The 22,753-nt window shown below is 47.3% G+C and overlaps 1 protein-coding gene across 1 annotated transcript in view; it reads right to left on the reverse strand.

The window, feature by feature from the left end:
• The window catches only part of LMTK2 (lemur tyrosine kinase 2), a 108,848-nt gene that overhangs the window by 42,824 nt on the left and 43,271 nt on the right, over nucleotides 1-22,753 (reverse strand). The window contains exons 4-6 of the mRNA XM_075318043.1: nucleotides 13,053-13,126; nucleotides 9,602-9,720; nucleotides 7,425-7,512 (exon numbers count right to left, since the gene is read on the reverse strand). Coding sequence (XP_075174158.1) covers nucleotides 7,425-7,512; nucleotides 9,602-9,720; nucleotides 13,053-13,126 — 281 coding nt within the window. The remainder of the gene's footprint in view (nucleotides 1-7,424; nucleotides 7,513-9,601; nucleotides 9,721-13,052; nucleotides 13,127-22,753) is intronic.

The raw sequence follows: 22,753 nt of genomic DNA on the forward strand, positions 1-22,753 counted from the left end.
ATCCCCATCCTCATCCATCCCCATCCATCCCCATCCATCCCCATCCATCCCCATCCATCCCCATCCATCCCCATCCATCCCCATCCATCCCCATCCATCCCCATCCATCCCCATCCATCCCCATCCATCCCCATCCATCCCCATCCATCCCCATCCATCCCCATCCTCATCCATCCCCATCCTCATCCATCCACATCCTCATCCATCCACATCCTCATCCATCCACATCCTCATCCATCCACATCCTCATCCATCCACATCCTCATCCATCCACATCCTCATCCATCCACATCCTCATCCATCCACATCCTCATCCATCCACATCCTCATCCATCCACATCCTCATCCATCCACATCCTCATCCATCCACATCCTCATCCATCCACATCCTCATCCATCCACATCCTCATCCATCCACATCCTCATCCATCCACATCCTCATCCATCCATCCCCATCCTCATCCATCCATCCCCATCCTCATCCATCCATCCCCATCCTCATCCATCCATCCCCATCCTCATCCATCCATCCCCATCCTCATCCATCCATCCCCATCCTCATCCATCCATCCCCATCCTCATCTATCCCCATTCATACTAATCATCCATCCTCAATATTTGTTTGTATCCCTCAGGTGGAGAAAGTGTGTGATACACGCCATGATATTTCCCCATGCAGGCAGTTCTGGTAAATGGTGACCACTCCGAAGAGAACATAGAGAAGTGTAATTCTCAGGGGTGGGTGGAAACCTGACCTAACTGAAGGAGGATACCATGAACTTTCAAATGAGTAGAACTGAAACACACACTATAAATAGAGAAATGATAAAAATATATATATCATTTGCTGAATTCACTTGTCTTCAGTCACAACCCAAACACGCACCAAATATGCTCAAAACACCATATTCACAAGTATGTAAAGCGCTATAGAATTACTGGTGCTATACAAAAGTGAATAAATATTGTAAGATTCCGTTATTATAAGTTTTGATTCTTTGCAGCCATCATGACGTGCGCTTTATCTACCACTAGATGGCAGGAAACAACCGCCTTTAAGTACCGTATATTAGAAAGTTCGGCTGCTTTTGGCTTCTCTTTATGGACTGGTCAGAATACAGCATGTGCTAATGATTCTTATACAGGAGGCCATCGCACTGTGTGAACGCTGCATCAGTCACTGGCCAAGAACAACAATAAATCACCAGGTGCCAAGAACTTGTCGGCTTTAGCAAATAAGTTATATATTCTCCTAGAAGTAACACGTATCTGTCAATTATTCATATCTTTCCAGGAGGAAGAAGAGGAAAGGAACGATGCAGACCTCAAGGGAAAAGATAATCAGTCTTTACTAGAAGCAGACCTGAGAGGAGCAGCGACCAGAGTCCAAAAAGTCTAAGAATTAAGGCAGAAAGCCAAATAAACCAGGCAGTTCCAAAACTGTGCTATACAATGCTACCATCTCTGTAACGGCAGAGTCAGGATTCCTATTCTTACCAGCAACAAAACCGCTCCCACTAATCCCCACACAATCCACGGACCGATCCGTCAGTATTTTATAGGCAATAATACTTGCTACGTGAAATCTGCTATGGACACCTTTGCACAGATTTTTTTTTTATTGTTAATTTACTTTCTATGTACAGAGTTCGGAAACTTTCCAAACAGTCATCAAAAATCTCCTCATTTTGCTGCGGCAGAGGATCTGTAAGCCCTTTATCTAACAGTGACCTGCAAGAAAATGTTACAAATCCTCAAGTGCCTCTGTTCTTCTGTTCTCACACTGTTAGAAATTGAAGTTGGGGGGAGGATTGGGGGTTGTATACAGATCGCCATAGTGTGGAGAGGGGACAAAGTATATACAGGTTCAGGGAGAGCAGAATAAAAAAAATAAATAAATTGTACACAAGATGATAAAGTATGAAAATAAGTGCAGGATAGAAGCTGTGCTAATATGAGCTGATGGATACAGCAGCACCCTGGATACACAAAGCGCTCATATTCAGCCTATATTACAGGGAGACACACAGACCTCACATCCAGCCTATATTACAGGGAGACACACAGACCTCACATCCAGCCTATATTACTGGGAGACACACAGACCTCACATCCAGCCTATATTACAGGGAGACACACAGACCTCACATCCAGCCTATATTACTGGGAGACACACAGACCTCACATCCAGCCTATATTACTGGGAGACACACAGACCTCACATCCAGCCTATATTACTGGGAGACACACAGACCTCACATCCAGCCTATATTACTGGGAGAGACACAGACCTCACATCCAGCCTATATTACAGGGAGACACCCAGACCTCACATCCAGCCTATATTACTGGGAGACGCACAGACCTCACATCCAGCCTATATTACTGGGAGACACAGACCTCACATCCAGCCTATATTACTGGGAGAGACACAGACCTCACATCCAGCCTATATTACTGGGAGACACAGACCTCACATCCAGCCTATATTACTGGGAGACACACGGACCTCACATCCAGCCTATATTACTGGGAGAGACACAGACCTCACATCCAGCCTATATTACTGGGAGAGACACAGACCTCACATCCAGCCTATATTACAGGGAGAGACCCAGACCTCACATCCAGCCTATATTACTGGGAGACGCACAGACCTCACATCCAGCCTATATTACTGGGAGACACACGGACCTCACATCCAGCCTATATTACTGGGAGACGCACAGACCTCACATCCAGCCTATATTACTGGGAGACACACAGACCTCACATCCAGCCTATATTACTGGGAGAGACGCAGACCTCACATCCAGCCTATATTACAGGGAGAGACACACAGACCTCACATCCAGCCTATATTACCGGGAGATATACACAGAGCTCACATCCAGACTATATTACTGGGAGATATACACAGAGCTCACATCCAGCCTATATTACTGGGAGAGACACACAGACCTCACATACAGCCTATATTACTGGGAGACACACAGACCTCACATCCAGCCTACATTACTGGGAGACACACAGACCTCACATTCAGCCTACATTACTGGGAGACACACAGACCTCACATCCAGCCTATATTACTGGGAGACACACAGACCTCACATCCAGCCTATATTACTGGGAGAGACCCAGACCTCACATCCAGCCTATATTACAGGGAGAGACCCAGACCTCACATCCAGCCTATATTACAGGGAGAGACACAGACCTCACATCCAGCCTATATTACTGGGAGAGACACAGACCTCACATCCAGCCTATATTACAGGGAGAGACACACAGACCTCACATCCAGCCTATATTACAGGGAGACACACGGACCTCACATCCAGCCTATATTACTGGGAGAGACACAGACCTCACATCCAGCCTATATTACAGGGAGAGACACACAGACCTCACATCCAGCCTATATTACCGGGAGAGACACACAGACCTCACATCCAGCCTATATTACCGGGAGATATACACAGAGCTCACATCCAGCCTATATTACTGGGAGATATACACAGAGCTCACATCCAGCCTATATTACTGGGAGATATACACAGAGCTCACATCCAGCCTATATTACTGGGAGAGACACACAGACCTCACATACAGCCTATATTACTGGGAGACACACAGACCTCACATCCAGCCTACATTACTGGGAGACACACAGACCTCACATTCAGCCTACATTACTGGGAGACACACAGACCTCACATCCAGCCTATATTACTGGGAGACACACAGACCTCACATCCAGCCTATATTACTGGGAGAGACACAGACCTCACATCCAGCCTATATTACAGGGAGAGACCCAGACCTCACATCCAGCCTATATTACAGGGAGAGACCCAGACCTCACATCCAGCCTATATTACTGGGAGAGACACAGAACTCACAGCCAGCCTACATTACAGGGAGAGACACAGACCTCACATCCAGCCTATATTACAGGGAGAGACCCAGACCTCACATCCAGCCTATATTACTGGGAGAGACACAGACCTCACATCCAGCCTACATTACAGGGAGAGACACACAGACCTCACATCCAGCCTACATTACTGGGAGAGACACAGAACTCACAGCCAGCCTACATTACAGGGAGAGACACAGAACTCACAGCCAGCCTATATTACAGAAAGAGACACACATATCTCACATCCAGCCTATATTACAGGGAGAGACACAGACCTCACATCCAGCCTATATTACTGGGAGAGACACACAGACCTCACATCCAGCCTATATTACAGGGAGAGACACACAGACCTCACATCCAGCCTATATTACTGGGAGAGACACCCAGACCTCACATCCAGCCTATATTACTGGGAGAGACACAGACCTCACATCCAGCCTATATTACAGGGAGAGACACCCAGACCTCACATCCAGCCTATATTACAGGGAGAGACACCCAGACCTCACATCCAGCCTATATTACTGGGAAAGACACACAGACCTTACATCCAGCCTATATTACAGGGAGAGAGAGACAGACCTCACATCCAGCCTATATTACTGGGAGAGACACAAAGACCTCACATCCAGCCTATATTACTGGGAGAGACGCTCCCACCAGACAAAAAGCTAAACTTGGATCAGTCTGCACACTGCATATAAGAAAGGCTGAAAATAGAAGCCTAAAACAGTAAATTACTAAAAGAAAAAAAAAAAAAAAAAATATCCACATTTTATAAGTCATAAGGCATTTATTGCCTTTAAAACTCTGAAATTATGTAATATTTTAATGCCAATGTACAAAGCCTTAAATCCAATAGGCCGCAGTAAAATTGTAGGTTAAGTGAAGCCAGTGCAGGCAGTCAGTACATAGGTTTAATATTCTCATTACCAATCCTAATTTCATTAACGCCTTTATTATACACTATTAAAAAGGAGTGAATAAACAGATTCAATATTGCAAAGTAAAAATCAGAATGGAGGCAACACCCTTAATAAAGTCGCCATTAACCCATATGTAGACATGAAGGTTGGAAATGTCAATGCTCTGTACACAGCTACAGCACCAGACTAACCTGAGAGACCCTCAATATCCAAAGTATCAGGATTTCCTCGAGATAAACACCAAGAAAAGCACATCATCAGCTAGAAGGGATTTACTTCGGCAGGCGTGCATACAGCCAGGGCTGTGGAGTCGGTAAGCCAAACCTTCGACTCCGACTCCGACTCCTCAAATTCTCTTGCACCGACTCCGGCTCCGACTCCGACTCCTACATATATTGCTTAGTTAGGTGAAAAATTTATTGTAGTACATGAATATGTGTATGTGAACATCAGACATTTAATAATTTTTATGATACGATAATCAAGATATTTGGATAGAACATAAAATATATTTATTGGATTACAACTTTAGAACACAAAAAACTATAATAAATTGTAAATATGTAATACACTATGTAATATACAGTAGATTACATATATATCTTGTGTGTGTATATACACTGTGTGTATATATATTATATATATATATATATATATATATATATATATATATATATATATATATATATATATATATATATATATATATATATATATATATATATATATATATTACATATTTACAATTTATTAGTTTTTTGTGTTCTAAAGTTGTATTCCAATAAATATTTTATGTTCTATCCAAATATCTTGATTATTGTATCATAAAAACAATTAAATGTCTGATGTTCACATTGTACTACAATAAATTTTTCACTTAAATATAAGCATTATACTAAATGTTATTATTTAGTAAAATATTCAGCACATTCTGCATTGCACTCCTGTCCCCAATTTATTATATATTTTAGGAGTCGGAGTCGGTGCATTTTATACCGACTCCGACTCCACCAAAATGAGCTCCGACTCCGACTCCGACTCCACGACTCCGACTCCACAGCCCTGCATACAGCGCCTACTAATCTAAAGTTAGTACAGAATCTGATGTCCTTTGGTGAAGAAGGCCGACAAGAAAAAACACTAAGGGGCTCTTTTTATGATATGGTCCTGTACGGTCCTGGAATTTGTGCTGAATAGCGTCACCAATTATGATCATAGGATGGTTTCACGCAAGAGTTGCTAATCTGAAGTCACTGCCGCGGACAACAAGAGATACTAGGAGCAGAAGTGGAGAATCAGAGCTGGATGGAGCTGGACTCGTGGTGTGAAGGGTTAAGAGGGATAAACCCATCATATCAGGCAATATCGCACCACTATATAATTGGTAGGGGGTTTTGGACTTGGCAGTGTGTTCCATCATTTTTTCCTGCAACTCAGCAGTGCAGGGAACACTAGATCGTGCAAACAAGTGGGATCCACATGGTTCATTCTAACTTTGCATGTTTTTCCACAGTTTTTGTACCGTACTGTGTATTGTCAGATTATCAGAATGGATTTCATGCTGTGTGTACACTTTATATATAAAAGTCCCTAAACTTCTGGTCTGCAAAAATCTGAGTCTATAATAGAGCCCCTATACTAGTGGCCTATAATGTCAGACAGATCAGGAGTCAAAATTGGCGAGGCCTAGGCCGATGCCATGCTGTTCATCTAACCAACAGAGTTCAGAGGTCTTTAGATCCTAAACTATAGAATGATTTTTTTTTTTTTTTAACCTTGTCACACAATGGGGGCGGCCCAAAACGGGAGCCCGGGGGCGGCCCAAAACGGGAGCCCGGGGGCGGCCCAAAACGGGAGCCCGGGGGCGGCCCAAAACGGGAGCCCGGGGGCGGCCCAAAACGGGAGCCCGGGGGCGGCCCAAAACGGGAGCCCGGGGGCGGCCCAAAACGGGAGCCCGGGGGCGGCCCAAAACGGGAGCCCGGGGGCGGCCCAAAACGGGAGAAAATTTAGTAATGGGATCTGGCTTGTGACAATAGGCAGAGACTAGATTATTCCAGCACCACCTTAGGCCGCCTCCGCCCAGATGATTGACAGGTCTCTCCCATACAGCCAGTTCTTTTAACCATATTTTTTCCCTGAAATGCTTTATGCTGTGTTTTGAGAAGCAAGAGTTGTGTGACAGGTTCCCTTCAAACCATACCAAGACATCGTCTGATTCAACACCAGACATCATCTGATAATATAATGCTGAACAGTGGGCACTATAGGATACAGTAGAACCCAAAAGTCTCAATTTGCTCTCCCCATCCTTTGCATTACATAGGACAATGACCCAAAGCAGTTATCCTATTGTGCAACTACAACTACCAGCAGATTTGTAGATTAGAGTCACAGGAAGGAAGTGACTGAAGTTATAATTAAACAATACATGTGTTCTTTCTTCAACCTTTAGTATAGCGCATCCTGAAGGCAAGATATCAGAGGAAAACTTTGACACTTAGTGTAAACAGGTGACAATTCACATGATCCATAAGTTAAAGGGTATGTATATGGCACTGTAAATCACTTACCAGGTCACATATTTCGAATACCATGAGGTAGGGCAAAGTCTCCAGGCACTGCCCGACACACTGCACAATATTGGGATGATGCAGATAGCTTGGAAAAAGAAGAAAGATCCATGTAATAAAACAGCTGTAGTAACATTAACATGTCCAGGATTACCGTAATATACCAATCACTATTTTGGACAACATTTATACAATGGAAGGTCATTAGGGACATGCGGTCTATGGTCACATTGCATTTGCTGCCTATGATGAACACAACCGCAGGTTTAATAAAGGGAACCTGTCATCAGATTTTGGCTTTCTAAACTAAAACTAGCACCTCAAGCAGCGCCTGTGAAAAGTTGAACGATACCTTTTAGAATTTCTCCCGCCACGTACGTAAATTGCCCAGTCTGATGGGCCACCTAATCTGTGCCTTCTTTCGCAGTCCTCCTGCACTGGTTACCATGGATGAAGCGTCAGGCCCCATCCACATAAGCGGGCAGAATCTCGCGCCTGTGCGGACATACTCCTGGCTTGCGCAGGCGCACTTCGCTCTGAACTATTGCAGGCAGAGCCGAAAACATAGGAGCATCTGCGCGAACTGGAGAGTTCTTTGAGCAGATTTTGCCCGGCAATGTGCAAGATGCGGCTGACATCATGCACATCCCAGGGAAAAATGTAGCACCTGCGCAGACAATTCGCCAATTCGCGCAGGCGCACCTACATTTTTTGGCTTCATCTGCAACAGGGTAGAGTGAAGTGCGCCTGCGCGAGTCCCGCCTACGTGGATGGCGCTGGAGGAGTCATCCACGTCAATCAGCACAAGATGAGGGAGAAAGGGGGCGCAGATTAGGACGTCCATCATACCGGGCAATTTATATACATGGCAGGAGATTTTATAAAAAAGGTATTTGAAGGGTTTACCGGGGGGTAGAGGGGGGGGGGGGGTAATGTGTACCTTTATAGAATGCAGCACAGGCGCTGCTTAAGGTGCTAGATTTAGTTAAGAAAATCTGGTGACCGGTTCCCTTTAAACTTGCATATGACAGTGTCTTAAGCGGGCTTTACACACAGCGACATCGCTAGCGATGTCGCTGTTGAAAGCACCCGCCCCCGTCGTTTGTGCGTCACTGGCAAATCGCTGCCCGTGGTGCACAACATCGCTAATACCCGTCACACGGACTTACCTGCCTAGGGACTTTGCTGTGGCCGGTGAACCGCCTCCTTTCTAAGGAGGCGGTTTGTTCGGCGTCACATCGGCGTCACTAAGCGGCCACCCAATAGAAGCGGAGGGGCGGAGATGAGCGGCCGAACTTCCCACCCACCTCCTTCCTCCCTCATTGCGGATGGCCGCAGGTAAGGTGATGTTCCTCGGTCCCAGGGTGTCACACATAGCGATGTGTGCTGCCGCAGGAATGACGAACAACCTGTGTCCTGCAACGATAATCGGGATAAGAACGACGTGTCAACGATCAACGATTAGGTGAGTATTTTTGATCGTTTAACGGTCGCTCGTGCGTTTCACACGCAACGACAGCGCTAACGAGGTCGGATGTGCGTCACAAATTCCGTGACCCCAACGACATCTCGTTAGCGATGTCGTTGCGTGTAAAGCCTGCTTTAGGAATAAGATCACGGATGTGTTGCTGGAAACCGTATGCAACTATAATACAGCTTCATATGCAAGAGCTTTATTTTTTATTTTATTAATTCTTTATTTAGTTGGAACCAACATAACATAAGGTACTGGGTCCTTGGACCTAAAGGCCCAACTGCATCAGCAAAAGTGCATTCAAAACACATGGTCCAAAAAAAAAATTGCAGTAACCGGAGATATTAACATACAACCTGTCTTGTAACATGCGAATATGCAGGATTCCAAAAAAGTATGCATATATAAAAGTAATCAGACGCAAAGTAAGAGAATGTAAGCGCTTTATGATCTGAGCAAACATTGGGAGATATTCTCAACAGAACCCCTGAATATAAAGCAAAAAGTCTACATAAAGCTATATGGAGAAAGGCGAGGAGCAGATTCATACTCTGCTCTACATCCATGTTCTCATCTAAATCCCTAAAAAACGGAATTCAAAGCTGTTCCGTATAATGTGGAGGACAGAACCAGTTTGGACTCCGTTTCGGTGGACACAGAAGCACGGCCTACTCCATTGACCTAATTGCAAAGTGTAACTTACCTATACGGCTCTCCATTTTTAATGAAGTGGTCTTGCTCCTTTGCGCTCGCACTGGCTCTCAGCTCTTTCACGATCACTCTTGCGACGCTGTTGTCTCTGAAGATCTCGCCCAACAGAACCTGTAAAAAGGACAGTGAGGTCCAGATGAAGTTATACCGGAAAAGGAAAGGCTGCATTTCCTACCAGACAGGAGAAGCCATAACACAAGACTTCGGAGGAGACATCCGGCTCAGCCGCATACATTACAGGCTGGCTTTGATCATGAGGACTCTTAATCTACAAGTTTAATTTCCCTATGGAGCTACTTTAGGATTATATGTGGAAAACCGAGATTTCCTCATAAGCAAATCCCAAGTATTATATTAGCATTGCAATTAAGGGCCTTCTAATAAATGCCATACGCAGAATCAAAGCCGTCCTAATGTAGATTCTCTCGACCCCCCCGTGAAAAAATCCGACAAAAGATGGCACAGACGAGCCTGCTATAAAGTGGGCAGCGCAGTTTTACTTTTAATGTGATCCTAGGGAATGGTTATTGATGTTAGAATATAGGAATATTCCTTTGAAGTTACAGATCGGATCTTCAGAATGAAGGGCTTCCTCCAAGTCCTTGCTGCTCGCGAGGTGGCACCAGCAGAGGACTCCCACCGATGTAGGTTAGTGATATGCCATCATTGCAAATGGTAGAAAATCAACTTTAGAGGGTAATTAAGCTCCAAAACACTCTAGAGCCCTTCCTTATAGATAATACACAAGGGCCCCCATAAAGAAATACAGTTAAATGTTGAACGTGTAGGTGCCGGCTCACCTGGCCACGTGGACTTTGGCAAAACACTAGTGTAGGTGTGTGGTAGGGCTGCCGAAATCCTCCAGTTCTTAGAGCCAAAGCATAAAACCAGAGTAAGACACGCTGCCAACAGAAAGTCAGGTACGTCCAAGAAGAAGGCGCAGAAAGTATTTCAGGACAACGCGTTTCAAGAACGACATGTTCTTTAAATTGAGGTCCAATCTAACGATTTGGACCTGATGAAGAGCACATGCCATTCTCAAAGCTGGTTGCCCTGGAATAGCAGAGCATCTCGCTCCAGTTTTTTTGCTCACATACATTTTATATTGTGCCCTTACTATTCGCATTGATTGGTGGGAGCAGTGGTGTTAAGAACGGATAGACCCCCAACCGATCAAACCAAGGGGGCAGAGGAGCTCATTATTAAGCCTGAGAAGAGCAATGCAGGGGATTAAAAGGAACCCATCACCAGACCTGTCCCTTATACACTGCTGCCACAACCAGTACTGGATATAAGAGCCCAGGCCGCTCTGTATAACGTAAAAAACACCTTTTATTATACTCACCTGCGGTGTGGTCGGGTCTGATGGGTGTCGCTGGTCTCAGTCCGGCGCCTCCTCTCTTCCTTTGATTGCTGTCCTCCTGCCAGTTCTGTGTGGATGACGCATACCATGTCAAAGTACTGTAGTGCGCATGCGCGGAAGTTCTTTGACCTTTCCTCGCGGCGCATGTGCAATGCAATAGTTTGTTCTGCCCTCAGCAGAGAGAAGGTCACGTGCAGGAGGACACTGGATGACGTGGGACGTGTCATCCACACGGAGCTGGGAAGGAGAACGGCGATTGCAAGAAGAGCGGAAGCGTCGGCCTAGACCGCCCCGCATGCGAGTATAATAAAAGCGTTTATGTTATACCCCACGGCCTGGACACATACAGTAATCTAGAATGCTGTAATATAAGGGCTCAGTGGTGGTGGCCGCAGCTTATAGGGGATGAATCTAGTGACAGGGTACCTTTCATAGAAAGTACCATATTTTTTGGATTATAAGATGCAATTTTCCTCCCCAAAATTTGGGTGCCGGCTGCCTCCCTGTGCGTCCCGGCGGCCGTGCCGCGGGTGTCCTAGTCTGTCTGCGGTCCCGGCTTCAAATGATGGGAGTCGGCATGTGCACAGATGGACCTCTTTGATGAGAGCTCCATCTGTGCACGCGCCGCTCCGGGCGCCATTTCTTTGAAACCCGGACAGACTGCGGACAGTCACTGCACCGGCCTGCTCCACCACACAAGCACCGCAGCTGCCGCCGCCAGCACAGCCTCTTCCTCTTGTGACCCCGCTCCACCACCGCTGCTGCCCAGGACAACACTGGAGCATAAGATGGACCCCATTTTTTTTTACCTCTAAATTTGGGGTGCGTCTTATAATCCGGTGTATCTTATAAAACTAAAAATACGGTATGTGGATTCTCTCTTCCTCCCAACTTTATCCCTTTCATTAACCCAGCCACCTTTCTTCTCCCTCTTTTCCCCCCCTATACATTTCCATATATTAACCAATGCTTTATGATATACCTTATAAATCCACTAAAATCTATTTGAGGAATGTATGTACCTGAAAGCAACATTAAATGTTTGGTTTACGCAAGAAGGGGAGGGTGTTACGACAAGAATGTCTTCCTCAAAACTGCAGATTAACACTACTAAACAGTGTTTAAAAGCTTAATTTATCCTGTAAGGCGATACTGTGCAATGCACAAAAACAAAAATCCAAAACCATAAACCCAAACCATAAACCCAAACCATAAACCCAAACCATAAACCCAAACCATAAACCCAAACCATAAACCCAAACCATAAACCCAAACCATAAACCCAAACCATAAACCCAAACCATAAACCCAAACCATAAACCCAAACCATAAACCCAAACCATAAACCCAAACCATAAACCCAAACCATGAACCCAAACCATGAACCCAAACCATAAACCCAAACCATAAACCCAAACCATAAACCCAAACCATAAACCCAAACCATAAACCCAAACCATAAACCCAAACCATAAACCCAAACCATAAACCCAAACCATAAACCCAAACCATAAACCCAAACCATAAACCCAAACCATAAACCCAAACCATAAACCCAAACCATAAACCCAAACCATAAACCCAAAAAACCCAAACCATAAACCCAAAAAACCCAAACCATAAACCCAAACCCAAAAAACCCAAAAAACCCAAACCATAAACCCAAAAAACCCAAACCATAAACCCAAACCCAAAAAACCCAAAAAACACAAACCCAAAAAACAAACAGCACAAAACAATAAAACAAAATAGACCATATGAAACATCTAGCTGTCCAGTCGGCTACCTTCACCCTACATTCGTGCCACTTTCCATCTCTGTTGAGGACATCTGTCTGAAGCTTAAAAACTATGATGATTCAGACTATGGCCACTGCGTCCAGCATGAAATTTTAGCAAAACACAGTCCAAACTTGCAGACAATATCCTCAATGGGATGTTTCGGATTTCATTGTTTTGTAGGATTCAGACTGAAGCCCTCGACAGAGAAAGCAGAAGAGTGTGACCATAGTGTGACCCTAGCCTTATCGGTATTATTCCTTACCCTGTATCTCAATACTGAGTGGATCTATATACCGTACCTTGCCAAAGGAGCCGCTCCCGATCTCCTGGATGTAGCTCAGGCTGTGACGAGCGATCTGGAACTTTGCTGCATCTAGAGGAACAGAAATAAGAGAGACCCTCAGATACATACACATAGACGTGCGAGACTGATCAAACGGCTTCTCGGCACACACTAAGAAACAATACAATTGGCTGCTTTTAAAATATGTTGCTTGACGTGTGGGAGAATAATGGCACGAAGAAAATGTGGAGTATGCAGCGCGGAGCACAAGAGGACTCATTCACAAACATCGTATGGACTAGTGATTAGACGCAGTCACCACAAACACAAAGCAGCCGTTATAACTGTGGGCTACGTGGGCACCATGTGGGAGGATGGGTGGTGTAATACTTTAAAGGGTTGGATGCGATTCGAAAAAAATACTAAGTATACCCACATTTTTATTAATATATCCAACTTTTATTACACATATTGAATATTTGTGTGGTCCATGGCCTGAGACTCTCACCAAAAGATCAAAAATCCTCTGTAGCACGTTGCTCAGGAAGCAGGGGCGCACACCGCTCCCGCATGGGTGCATTAGAAAGTCTACGGGCCCGGTCACAGTAGAGTAAAGGCTCAGACTATCTACTGAGCACATACACCGCTCTGAGCGATTCTGCCTCCCCATGCTACAAAGTGGATTTTTAAGCGATCGTTGAGGAACTCAGATCACGGACTCGCATCAATCTATATACAACCCACAGGGTAGATGATAGGGGACTGTGTGCTGAGGTTTTGGATAGTAGGACACCCATGATTACAAGAATGGTAGTCTTCTTTGTGATGATGTGGGATAGTGACATACTTGGCCATCTCAATGGGTTGCATATACCACCAATGCGGAGGAGGTCCACCCATGCCCACTATGGCTCCATTCACATAGGTCTGGTCTCCTGATTGGTGTGGGCGACTGGTCAAAAGACTGAACATCCATTAGGTCCTTCTACTTTGTGGCTGGTGATAAGTTGTGATAAAATGGAAAACCCCTTTAAAAAAAGGACAAACTATTGGGGTTACTTGAGGACTACAGTTGGGAACAGAAAGATGTCAGATCATGTACTTTAGCACAAAGTACAAAAGGGTCTTTTCTCCACCTCAATATCTAAATATCTCCAGCTTATATCTGGCAGAATTAGTAAATTAAGCCATTGAAAAAAATTATTAAAACTTGGTATTAAAGTTATTGGGGTGACAAAAAGTAAAAAACACTTGCAAAAGTGATCAAAGGAGGTTTGGAATTTGCAGCAGCAGATGTGATTCTGATGAAAACTCTGAAGCAATTTTAGGTGACCACAATCCAGAGTCCATCTGTCGTCTCACAATTTAGAGTCACAGGGTGAAGGTCATAAGAGACCCCTGCCAGAACCATCTGCAGGGCAGGAGGCATGCTCAAACTGCAAAGCAGGATGGGAAGGATATCAACACAAGCGTGTGGAGTTGGAAGAAAACAGTTCTCACTTGGTAGGGGGACGGGGGCCAGCGCGCAAGACAGACCCGGGGGACGGGGGCCAGCGCGCAAGACAGACCCGGGGGACGGGGGCCAGCGCGCAAGACAGACCCGGGGGACGGGGGCCAGGGCGCAAGACAGACCCGGGGGACGGGGGCCAGCGCGCAAGACAGACCCGGGGGACGGGGGCCAGCGCGCAAGACAGGGGACGGGGGCCAGCGCGCAAGACAGGGGACGGGGGCCAGCGCGCAAGACAGGGGACGGGGGCCAGCGCGCAAGACAGGGGACGGGGGCCAGCGCGCAAGACAGACCTGGGGGACGGGTGTCAAGAGTGTTGTGTAGACGATGAGGGGGGGGGGGGGGCACAGGATTTCTCAGAGTGCAGGATAGACCCAGTGGAGGGTCAAAGCACAGCGTGGAGTTAGGTAGGAGTCAGAGCACTTCGTAGACTTGGGGGGGGGGGGGGGGGGACAGAATGTGTATCTCAAAGCGTGGCATAGACTCTGGGAGGGGTCAGAGACCCTGTGGTGTCTCAGCGTGGCACATAAACCAGGAGAAGGGAGCCAGAGCGTTGTACAACCTTTGGGTGGGGGGATATGTTTATGGCCCCAGAGTGTAGCATAAAATGGGGAAAGGGGTTGGGCCAGAGAGTAGTGTAGACTGGGGGGCATAAGGCTAGGTTGTACCAACCTAATGGTCGGCAATAAAACATCACAACATAATTATTTCATTGCAGATTTTTTTTAGGCGTCCCACCTATCAGGGGTATAGAGGTCCTCTTCTCTTATCTGGATTACACACAACACAACAGAGATATTGGGCTCCGCTTTCTCCGTAGTAGAACATACGAGTTTCCCTTCTCACAAACTACAATGATTCTGGCAGCCCTCGTGCACGGCCACCTCTTTGCTTTATCTACTCCCTACCTAGATGACATGGTCACACAGCGGGCCATTATGGGCTTGTCCCATCTTCAGCAAAGATCATTGACATCTGATTGCTGGGGTGCGACATTCTCCACCACTGCCGATCAGCCGGTGTGCTCAGTTGCGGACCTGCACAGCTGTTACCTGTATAGCGGCTGAGGCCGGGTACCGCACATCCGCCCCTTAGTTACCTATATAGGGGCAGCTCCGCAACTGAGCTTTTCAAGGATCGAGACCACTGTGACGACATAACCGGGTGAGGTGTCCTCTGCGATCAGATATTGATGACCTATCCTAAAGGTAGGCCATAAATGTAAAGGTCCCAGAAAATGGCAACAAACCGCCTATGTATGGGTTGTACTGGAGACCACCGGAAAGGCAGCGGGTTCTGAGGGCAAAATATATATTTAAAAAAAAATAATGCTCAAACTGCGAATCCAAAGTCAGACGGATTGAAAGTATATTTGGCTTATTTTGTTCTCTTGTAGGTTGTGGAGCGCTGGATGTCATTAAAAGCAAAAAAAATGCAGCAAATCATGCTCCTCGGCGTCTCCCTGAGCCCATCTAATCCAGCTCTGTTACCAGAGAGTCGCGTTACACAGTCAGCGAGGGCTGGATGGGATTAGATGTGACAAATGTCATACTCCATAAAGAAAACCTTCACTTCCTTATGAAGAGCGAGTAAAACTAATGGAGATTGCAGTAAACTGGGTCATTCGCACTTCCATGTAATGAAGTGAGCTGCATCTTACCATTACCTATTAGTCATTATACTGCTTTACCGCTCCGACATATCTGGGCACTGCGCAACCACAGAGGCGTCGGCCACTACGTTTAGTTTGACAAGGGACAGTGCTCCATGCAAGTGTTAAATTATAAAAAATTCATCCTCCTCTACCGGACTCCAGTGGGACTCAGGTGAGTGCTGCAGCCAATCAGAGCCACTGACTGCAGCGGTCCTATTGTTTTATTTCTTCTGGCTGATTGGCTGCAGCGGTCAGCAGATACCAGCCACCCCCCCCCCCCACAGGGAGAGGAACCCAGGAGTTCTGCAACTGGCAGAATGTTATTTTTTATGGCTCTAAATTAGTGTACACAACGTTGCATAACATTTTATTCACATTTCCAGTTTCCTTAGCCCATAGCCATCTAGGCCCAGACTCATTGTTTTTATGTAGCTTTTGATATAGATATATAGAAAGAGCAGAATGCTGCATAGGATTGTGGGAAGAAGTAAGGTACGGGCCCATGATCAGAACCCGCTGCGTCCTGGATGTGGCGGGTCCTGATCTGTGGGGCCGCGAGTCTCCTCTGCAGGACGAGTTGTACTTTTAAGGCTGCTTTCACACATCCATTTTTTCGACGTGCGGCACAATCCGGTAAAAAACGGAAAGACCGGATCCGGCGTTTATTGCCGCCGGATCCGTTCTTTCCCCCATAGATTTGTATTAGCGCCGGATTGTGCCGCATGGCCTTGCGTTGCATCCAGCTTTTCCTGGATCCGGCGGCCGGATGGAACGCAGCTTGCAGCATTTGACTCTGGCAAAAAAAATGTATGGCACTGTATCCGGCGCTGTGAGTTACAATGAAAGCATATGGGCACCAAATCCGCCATCATCCTGTATATGACGGAATCCAACGACTGATCCGTTTTTTTGAACTGCGCATGCTCAGTAGCACAACGGATCCGTCAAAAAACAGAAAGGAACGTATGGAAAAAACTGATGCAATGGATCAGTTTTTTCACCGGATCAGTTGCAGCAGTTTTTTTGCCGGATTATGCCAGACAGCAAAAAACGGGTGTGTGAAAGCAGCCTAAATAAATTATTATTAATATTTTATTTAGGCTTTATTATTATTATAATAATAATAATAATAATAATAATAATAATAATAATAATAATAATAATAATAATAATAATATTTATTCATTGATATAGCGCTATTAATTCCACAGCGCTTTACATACATCAGCAACACAGTCCCAATTGGGGCTCACAATGTAAGTTCCCTATCTGTATGTCTTTGGAGTGTGGGTGGAAACCGGAGTACCCAGAGGAAACGCACGCAAACACGGGGAGAACATACAAACTCCTTGCAGATGTTGTCCTTAGTGGGATTTGAACCCAGGACCTCAGCGCTGCAAGACTGCAGTGCTAACCACTGAGCCACCGTGCCGCCCTATGAAACCATAAGTTTTACCATATAGTGTACTGGAAAACGGGGAAAAGAAGGGAATTTTGTTTACTTACCGTAAATTCCTTTTCTTCTAGCTCTAATTGGGAGACCCAGACAATTGGGTGTATAGCTATGCCTCCGGAGGCCGCACAAAGTATTACACTCAAAAGTGTTAAGCCCCTCCCCTTCTGCCTATACACTCCCCGTGCTCCCACAGGCTGCTCAGTTTTGGTGCAAAAGCAAGAAGGAGGAAAAAGAATTATAAACTGGTTTAAAGTAACTTCAATCCGAAGGAATATCGGAGAACTGAAACCACTGAAACCATTCAACATGAACAACATGTGTACACAAAAAAACAGGGGCGGGTGCTGGGTCTCCCAATTAGAGCTAGAAGAAAAGGAATTTACGGTAAGTAAACAAAATTCCCTTCTTCTTTGTCGCTCTATTGGGAGACCCAGACAATTGGGACGTCCAAAAGCAGTCCCTGGGTGGGTAAAATAATACCTCGTAATAGAGCCGTAAAACGGCCCCTTCCTACAGGTGGGCAACTGCCACCTGAAGGACTCGTCCACCTAGGCTGGCATCCGCCGAAGGATAGGTATGCACCTGATAGTGCTTCGTGAAAGTGTGCAGGCTCGACCAGGTAGCCGCCTGACACACCTGCTGAGCCGTAGCCTGGTGCCTCAAAGCCCAGGACGCGCCCACGGCTCTGGTAGAATGGGCCTTCAGCCCTGAGGGAACCGGAAGCCCAGCCGAACGGTAAGCTTCGATAATTGGCTCTTTGATCCACCGAGCCAGGGTTGATTTGGAAGCCTGTGACCCTTTACGCTGGCCAGCGACAAGGACAAAGAGTGCATCCGAGCGGCGCAGGGGCGCCGTACGAGAAATGTAGAATCTGAGTGCTCTCACCAGATCTAACAAGTGCAAATCCTTTTCACATTGGTGAACTGGATGATGATAAAAAGAAGGTAAGGAGATATCCTGATTGAGATGAAAGGGGGATACAACCTTAGGGAGAAATTCCGGAACCGGACGTAGAACTACCTTGTCCTGGTGAAACACCAGGAAAGGGGCTTTGCATGACAACGCTGCTAGCTCAGACACTCTCCGAAGAGAGGTGACTGCTACTAGGAAGACCACCTTCTGCGAAAGGCGTGAGAGAGAGATATCTCTCATTGGCTCGAATGGTGGTTTCTGAAGAACCATCAGCACCCTGTTCAGATCCCAGGGTTCTAACGGCCGCTTGTAAGGTGGAACGATGTGACAAACTCCCTGCAGGAACGTGCGTACCTGTGGAAGTCTAGCTAGGCGCTTCTGGAAAAACACCGAGAGCGCAGAAACTTGTCCCTTAAGGGAGCCAAGCGACAAACCCTTTTCCAGTCCAGATTGAAGGAAGGACAGAAAAGTAGGTAATGCAAATGGCCAGGGAGAAAAACCCTGAGCAGAGCACCATGACAAAAAAAATTTTCCACGTCCTGTGATAGATCTTGGCGGACGTTGGTTTCCTAGCCTGTCTCATAGTGGCAATGACATCCTGAGATAATCCTGAAGACGTTAGGATCCAGGACTCAATGGCCACGCAGTCAGGTTGAGGGCCGCAGAATTCAGATGGAAAAAAACGGCCCTTGAGACAGCAAGTCTGTTCGGTCTGGTAGTGCCCACGGTTGGCCGACCGTGAGATGCCACAGATCCGGGTACCACGACCTCCTCGGCCAGTCTGGAGCGACGAGGATGGCGCGGCGGCAGTCGGCCCTGATCTTGCGTAACACTCTGGGCAACAGTGCCAGCGGAGGAAACACATACGGGAGCTGAAACTGCGACCAAACCTGAACTAAGGCGTCTGCCGCCAGAGCTCTGGGGTCTTGAGACCGTGCCATGAACATTGGTACCTTGTTGTTGTGCCTGGACGCCATGAGGTCGACGTCCGGCACCCCCCAGCGGCAACAGATCTCCTGAAACACGTCCGGGTGAAGGGACCATTCCCCTGCGTCCATGCCCTGGCGACTGAGATAATCTGCTTCCCAGTTTTCCACGCCTGGGATGTGAACTGCGGATATGGTGGAGGACGTGGCTTCCACCCACATCAAGATCCGCCGGACTTCCTGAAAGGCTTGACGACTGCGTGTGCCGCCTTGGTGATTGATGTATGCCACCGCTGTGGAATTGTCCGACTGAATTCGGATCTGCTTGCCTGCCAGCCACTGCTGGAACGCTTTCAGGGCAAGATACACTGCCCGAATTTCCAGAACATTGATCTGAAGCGAGGACTCTTGCCGGGTCCACGTACCCTGAGTCCTGTGGTGGAGAAAAAACCGCTCCCCATCCTGACAGACTCGCGTCTGTCGTGACTACTTCCCAGGATGGGGGAAGGAAGGATTTCCCCTTCGATAATGAAGTGGGAAGAAGCCACCACCGAAGGGAGGCTTTGGTCGCCTGAGAGAGGGAGACGGTCCTGTCGAGGGACGTCGGCTTCCTGTCCCATTTGCGTAGGATGTCCCATTGAAGGGGACGCAGGTGAAACTGCGCGAAAAGGGACTGCTTCCATTGCTGCCACCATCTTCCCCAAGAAGTGCATGAGGCGCCTCAAGGGGTGTGACTGGCCTTGAAGGAGAGACTGTACCCCTTTCTGTAGTGACCGCTGCTTGATCCGCGGAAGCTTCACTATCGCTGAGAGGGTATGAAACTCCATGCCAAGGTAGGTCAGCGATTGGGCCGGTGTCAGATTTGACTTTGGAAAATTGATGATCCACCCGAAACTCTGGAGAGTCTCCAGGGTAACGTCGAGGCTGTGTTGGCATGCCTCTTGAGAGGGTGCCTTGATCAACAGATCGTCCAAGTACGGGATCACCGAGTGACCCTGAGAATGGAGGACCGCTACTACAGTAGCCATAACCTTGGTGAAAACCCGTGGGGCTGTTGCCAGGCCGAATGGTAGTGCCACGAACTGTAGGTGTTAGTTTTCCATGGCGAAGCGCAAGAAGCGTTGGTGCTCTGGGGCAATCGGAACGTGGAGATAAGCATCTTTGATATCGATCGATGCAAGGAAATCTCCCTGGGACCTTGAGGCGATGACGGAACGGAGGGATTCCATCCGGAACCGCCTGGTCTTTACGTGTTTGTTGAGAAGTTTCAGGTCCAGGACAGGACGGAAAGACCCGTCCTTCTTTGGGACCACAAACAAGTTGGAGTAAAAACCGTGGCCCTGTTGCTGAAGAGGAACAGGGACCACCACTCCTTCTGCCTTCAGGGTGCCCAGCGCCTGCCGAAGAGCCACGGCTCGCTCGGGAGGCGGAGAGGACCGGAAGAATCGAGTCGGGGGACGAGAGATGAACTCTATCTTGTAACAGTGAGAGAGAATGTCTCTCACCCAGCGGTCTTTTATTTGTGGCAGCCAGGTGTCGCAAAAGCGGGAGAGCCTGCCACCGACCGAGGATGCTACTAGAGGAGGTAGAAAGTCATGAGGCAGCCGCTTTGTTAGCGGTGCTCCCAATGGCCTTTTTAGGACGTGACTTAGACCGCCATGCATCAGAGTTCCTTTGTTCTTTCTGAGACCTTTTGGACGAAGAGAATTGGGACCTACCCGCGCCCCGAAAGGACCGAAACCTCGACTGCCCTCTCCTCTGTTGGGAGAGGTTCTGCTTGGGCTGGGGTAAGGATATATCCTTTCCCTTGGATTGTTTGATGATTTCATCCAGGCGCTCGCCAAAGAGCCTGTCGCCAGAAATTGGCAAACCGGTTAAACGCTTTTTTGGAAGCGGAATCTGCCTTCCACTCCCGTAGCCACAAGGCCCTGCGGACTACTACCGAATTGGCGGTCGCAACTGCCGTACGGCTCACAGAGTCCAGGACAGCATTCATAGCGTAAGACGCAATTGCCGAGGTCTGGGAGGTAATGGAAGCCACTTGTGGCGCGGCCGCTTCAATTTTCGCTTGACCTGCTGATATAGCTTGTAGCGCCCATACGGCTGCGAATGCTGGGGCAAAAGAAGCTCCGATAGCTTCATAGATGGATTTCATCCAGAGCTCCATCTGCCTGTCATGGCATGTTTAAGCGAGGCCCCATCTTCCACTGCAAGTATGGATCTAGCCGCCAGTCTGGAGATTGGAGGATCCACTTTGGGACATTGAATCCAACCTTTAACCACTTCCGGGGGAAAAGGATAACGTGTATCCTTAAGGCGCTTAGAGAAACGCTTATCCGGACAAGCATGGTGATTCTGGATTGCCTCTCTGAAATCAGAGTGGTCTAGAAACATACTCTGTGTACGCTTGGGGAACCTGAAGCGAAATTTCTCCTGCTGAGAATCTGACTCCTCCGCCGGAGGGGCTGAGGGAAGAATATCCAGCAACTGATGAATGGATGCAATAAGATCATTCACTATAGCGTCCCCGTCTGGAGAATTAAGATTGAGAGCGCTCCCAGGATCAGAATCCTGATCAGCTGTCTCCGCATCATCAACCAGAGAATCCCCCCGCTGAGACCCTAAACAATATGATGTCGAGGGAATTCTAAGCGGGCCCGCTTAGACGATCTGGGGCTAGGTTCTAAGTCCGAACCCTCCGTCTGGGATGTATGAGATACCCCGTGAGGACCTTGTTGGTCCAACTGAGGGGGGTCAGGGAACAATGATTCAACAGAGTCCCTTTGCTGAGATACCGGTCTGGACTGCAAGGCTTCTAGTATCTTAGCCATAGTCTCAGAGAGTTGATCCTTAAAGGTTGCAAACTCAGTCCCTGTCACCTGGACAGTGACAACAGGTGGCTCCCCCTGGGCCCCTCTTAGCAGAGGATCCGGCTGAGGAAGTGTCACAGGGGTCTTGCTGCCACCTGGGTCTTACATGCGGCGCAGGCAACATAATAAGCCTGTGTTTTGGCACCCCTGCCTTTTGTGGGCGCCATGCTATAGTTTTCCCTGAGTAACACAATAGGGTATATAGCCAGAAAGAACTGTGCTCATACAGTGTAAATTATATACAGTACACAAATAATGTACCAATACAATACAGCACCATGGGGCTAGCACCACATGTGCTGCTTACCAGCCGCCTAAGCGGTTGTGAGGCCACCAGAGACCGTGTCTGGGTCTCCGATGAATATGTCCCTCTCTGCAGCGTCGGTGGAGCT

Source organism: Anomaloglossus baeobatrachus, chromosome 7 (genome assembly GCF_048569485.1).
Source record: "Anomaloglossus baeobatrachus isolate aAnoBae1 chromosome 7, aAnoBae1.hap1, whole genome shotgun sequence".
Lineage (NCBI taxonomy): Eukaryota > Metazoa > Chordata > Amphibia > Anura > Aromobatidae > Anomaloglossus > Anomaloglossus baeobatrachus.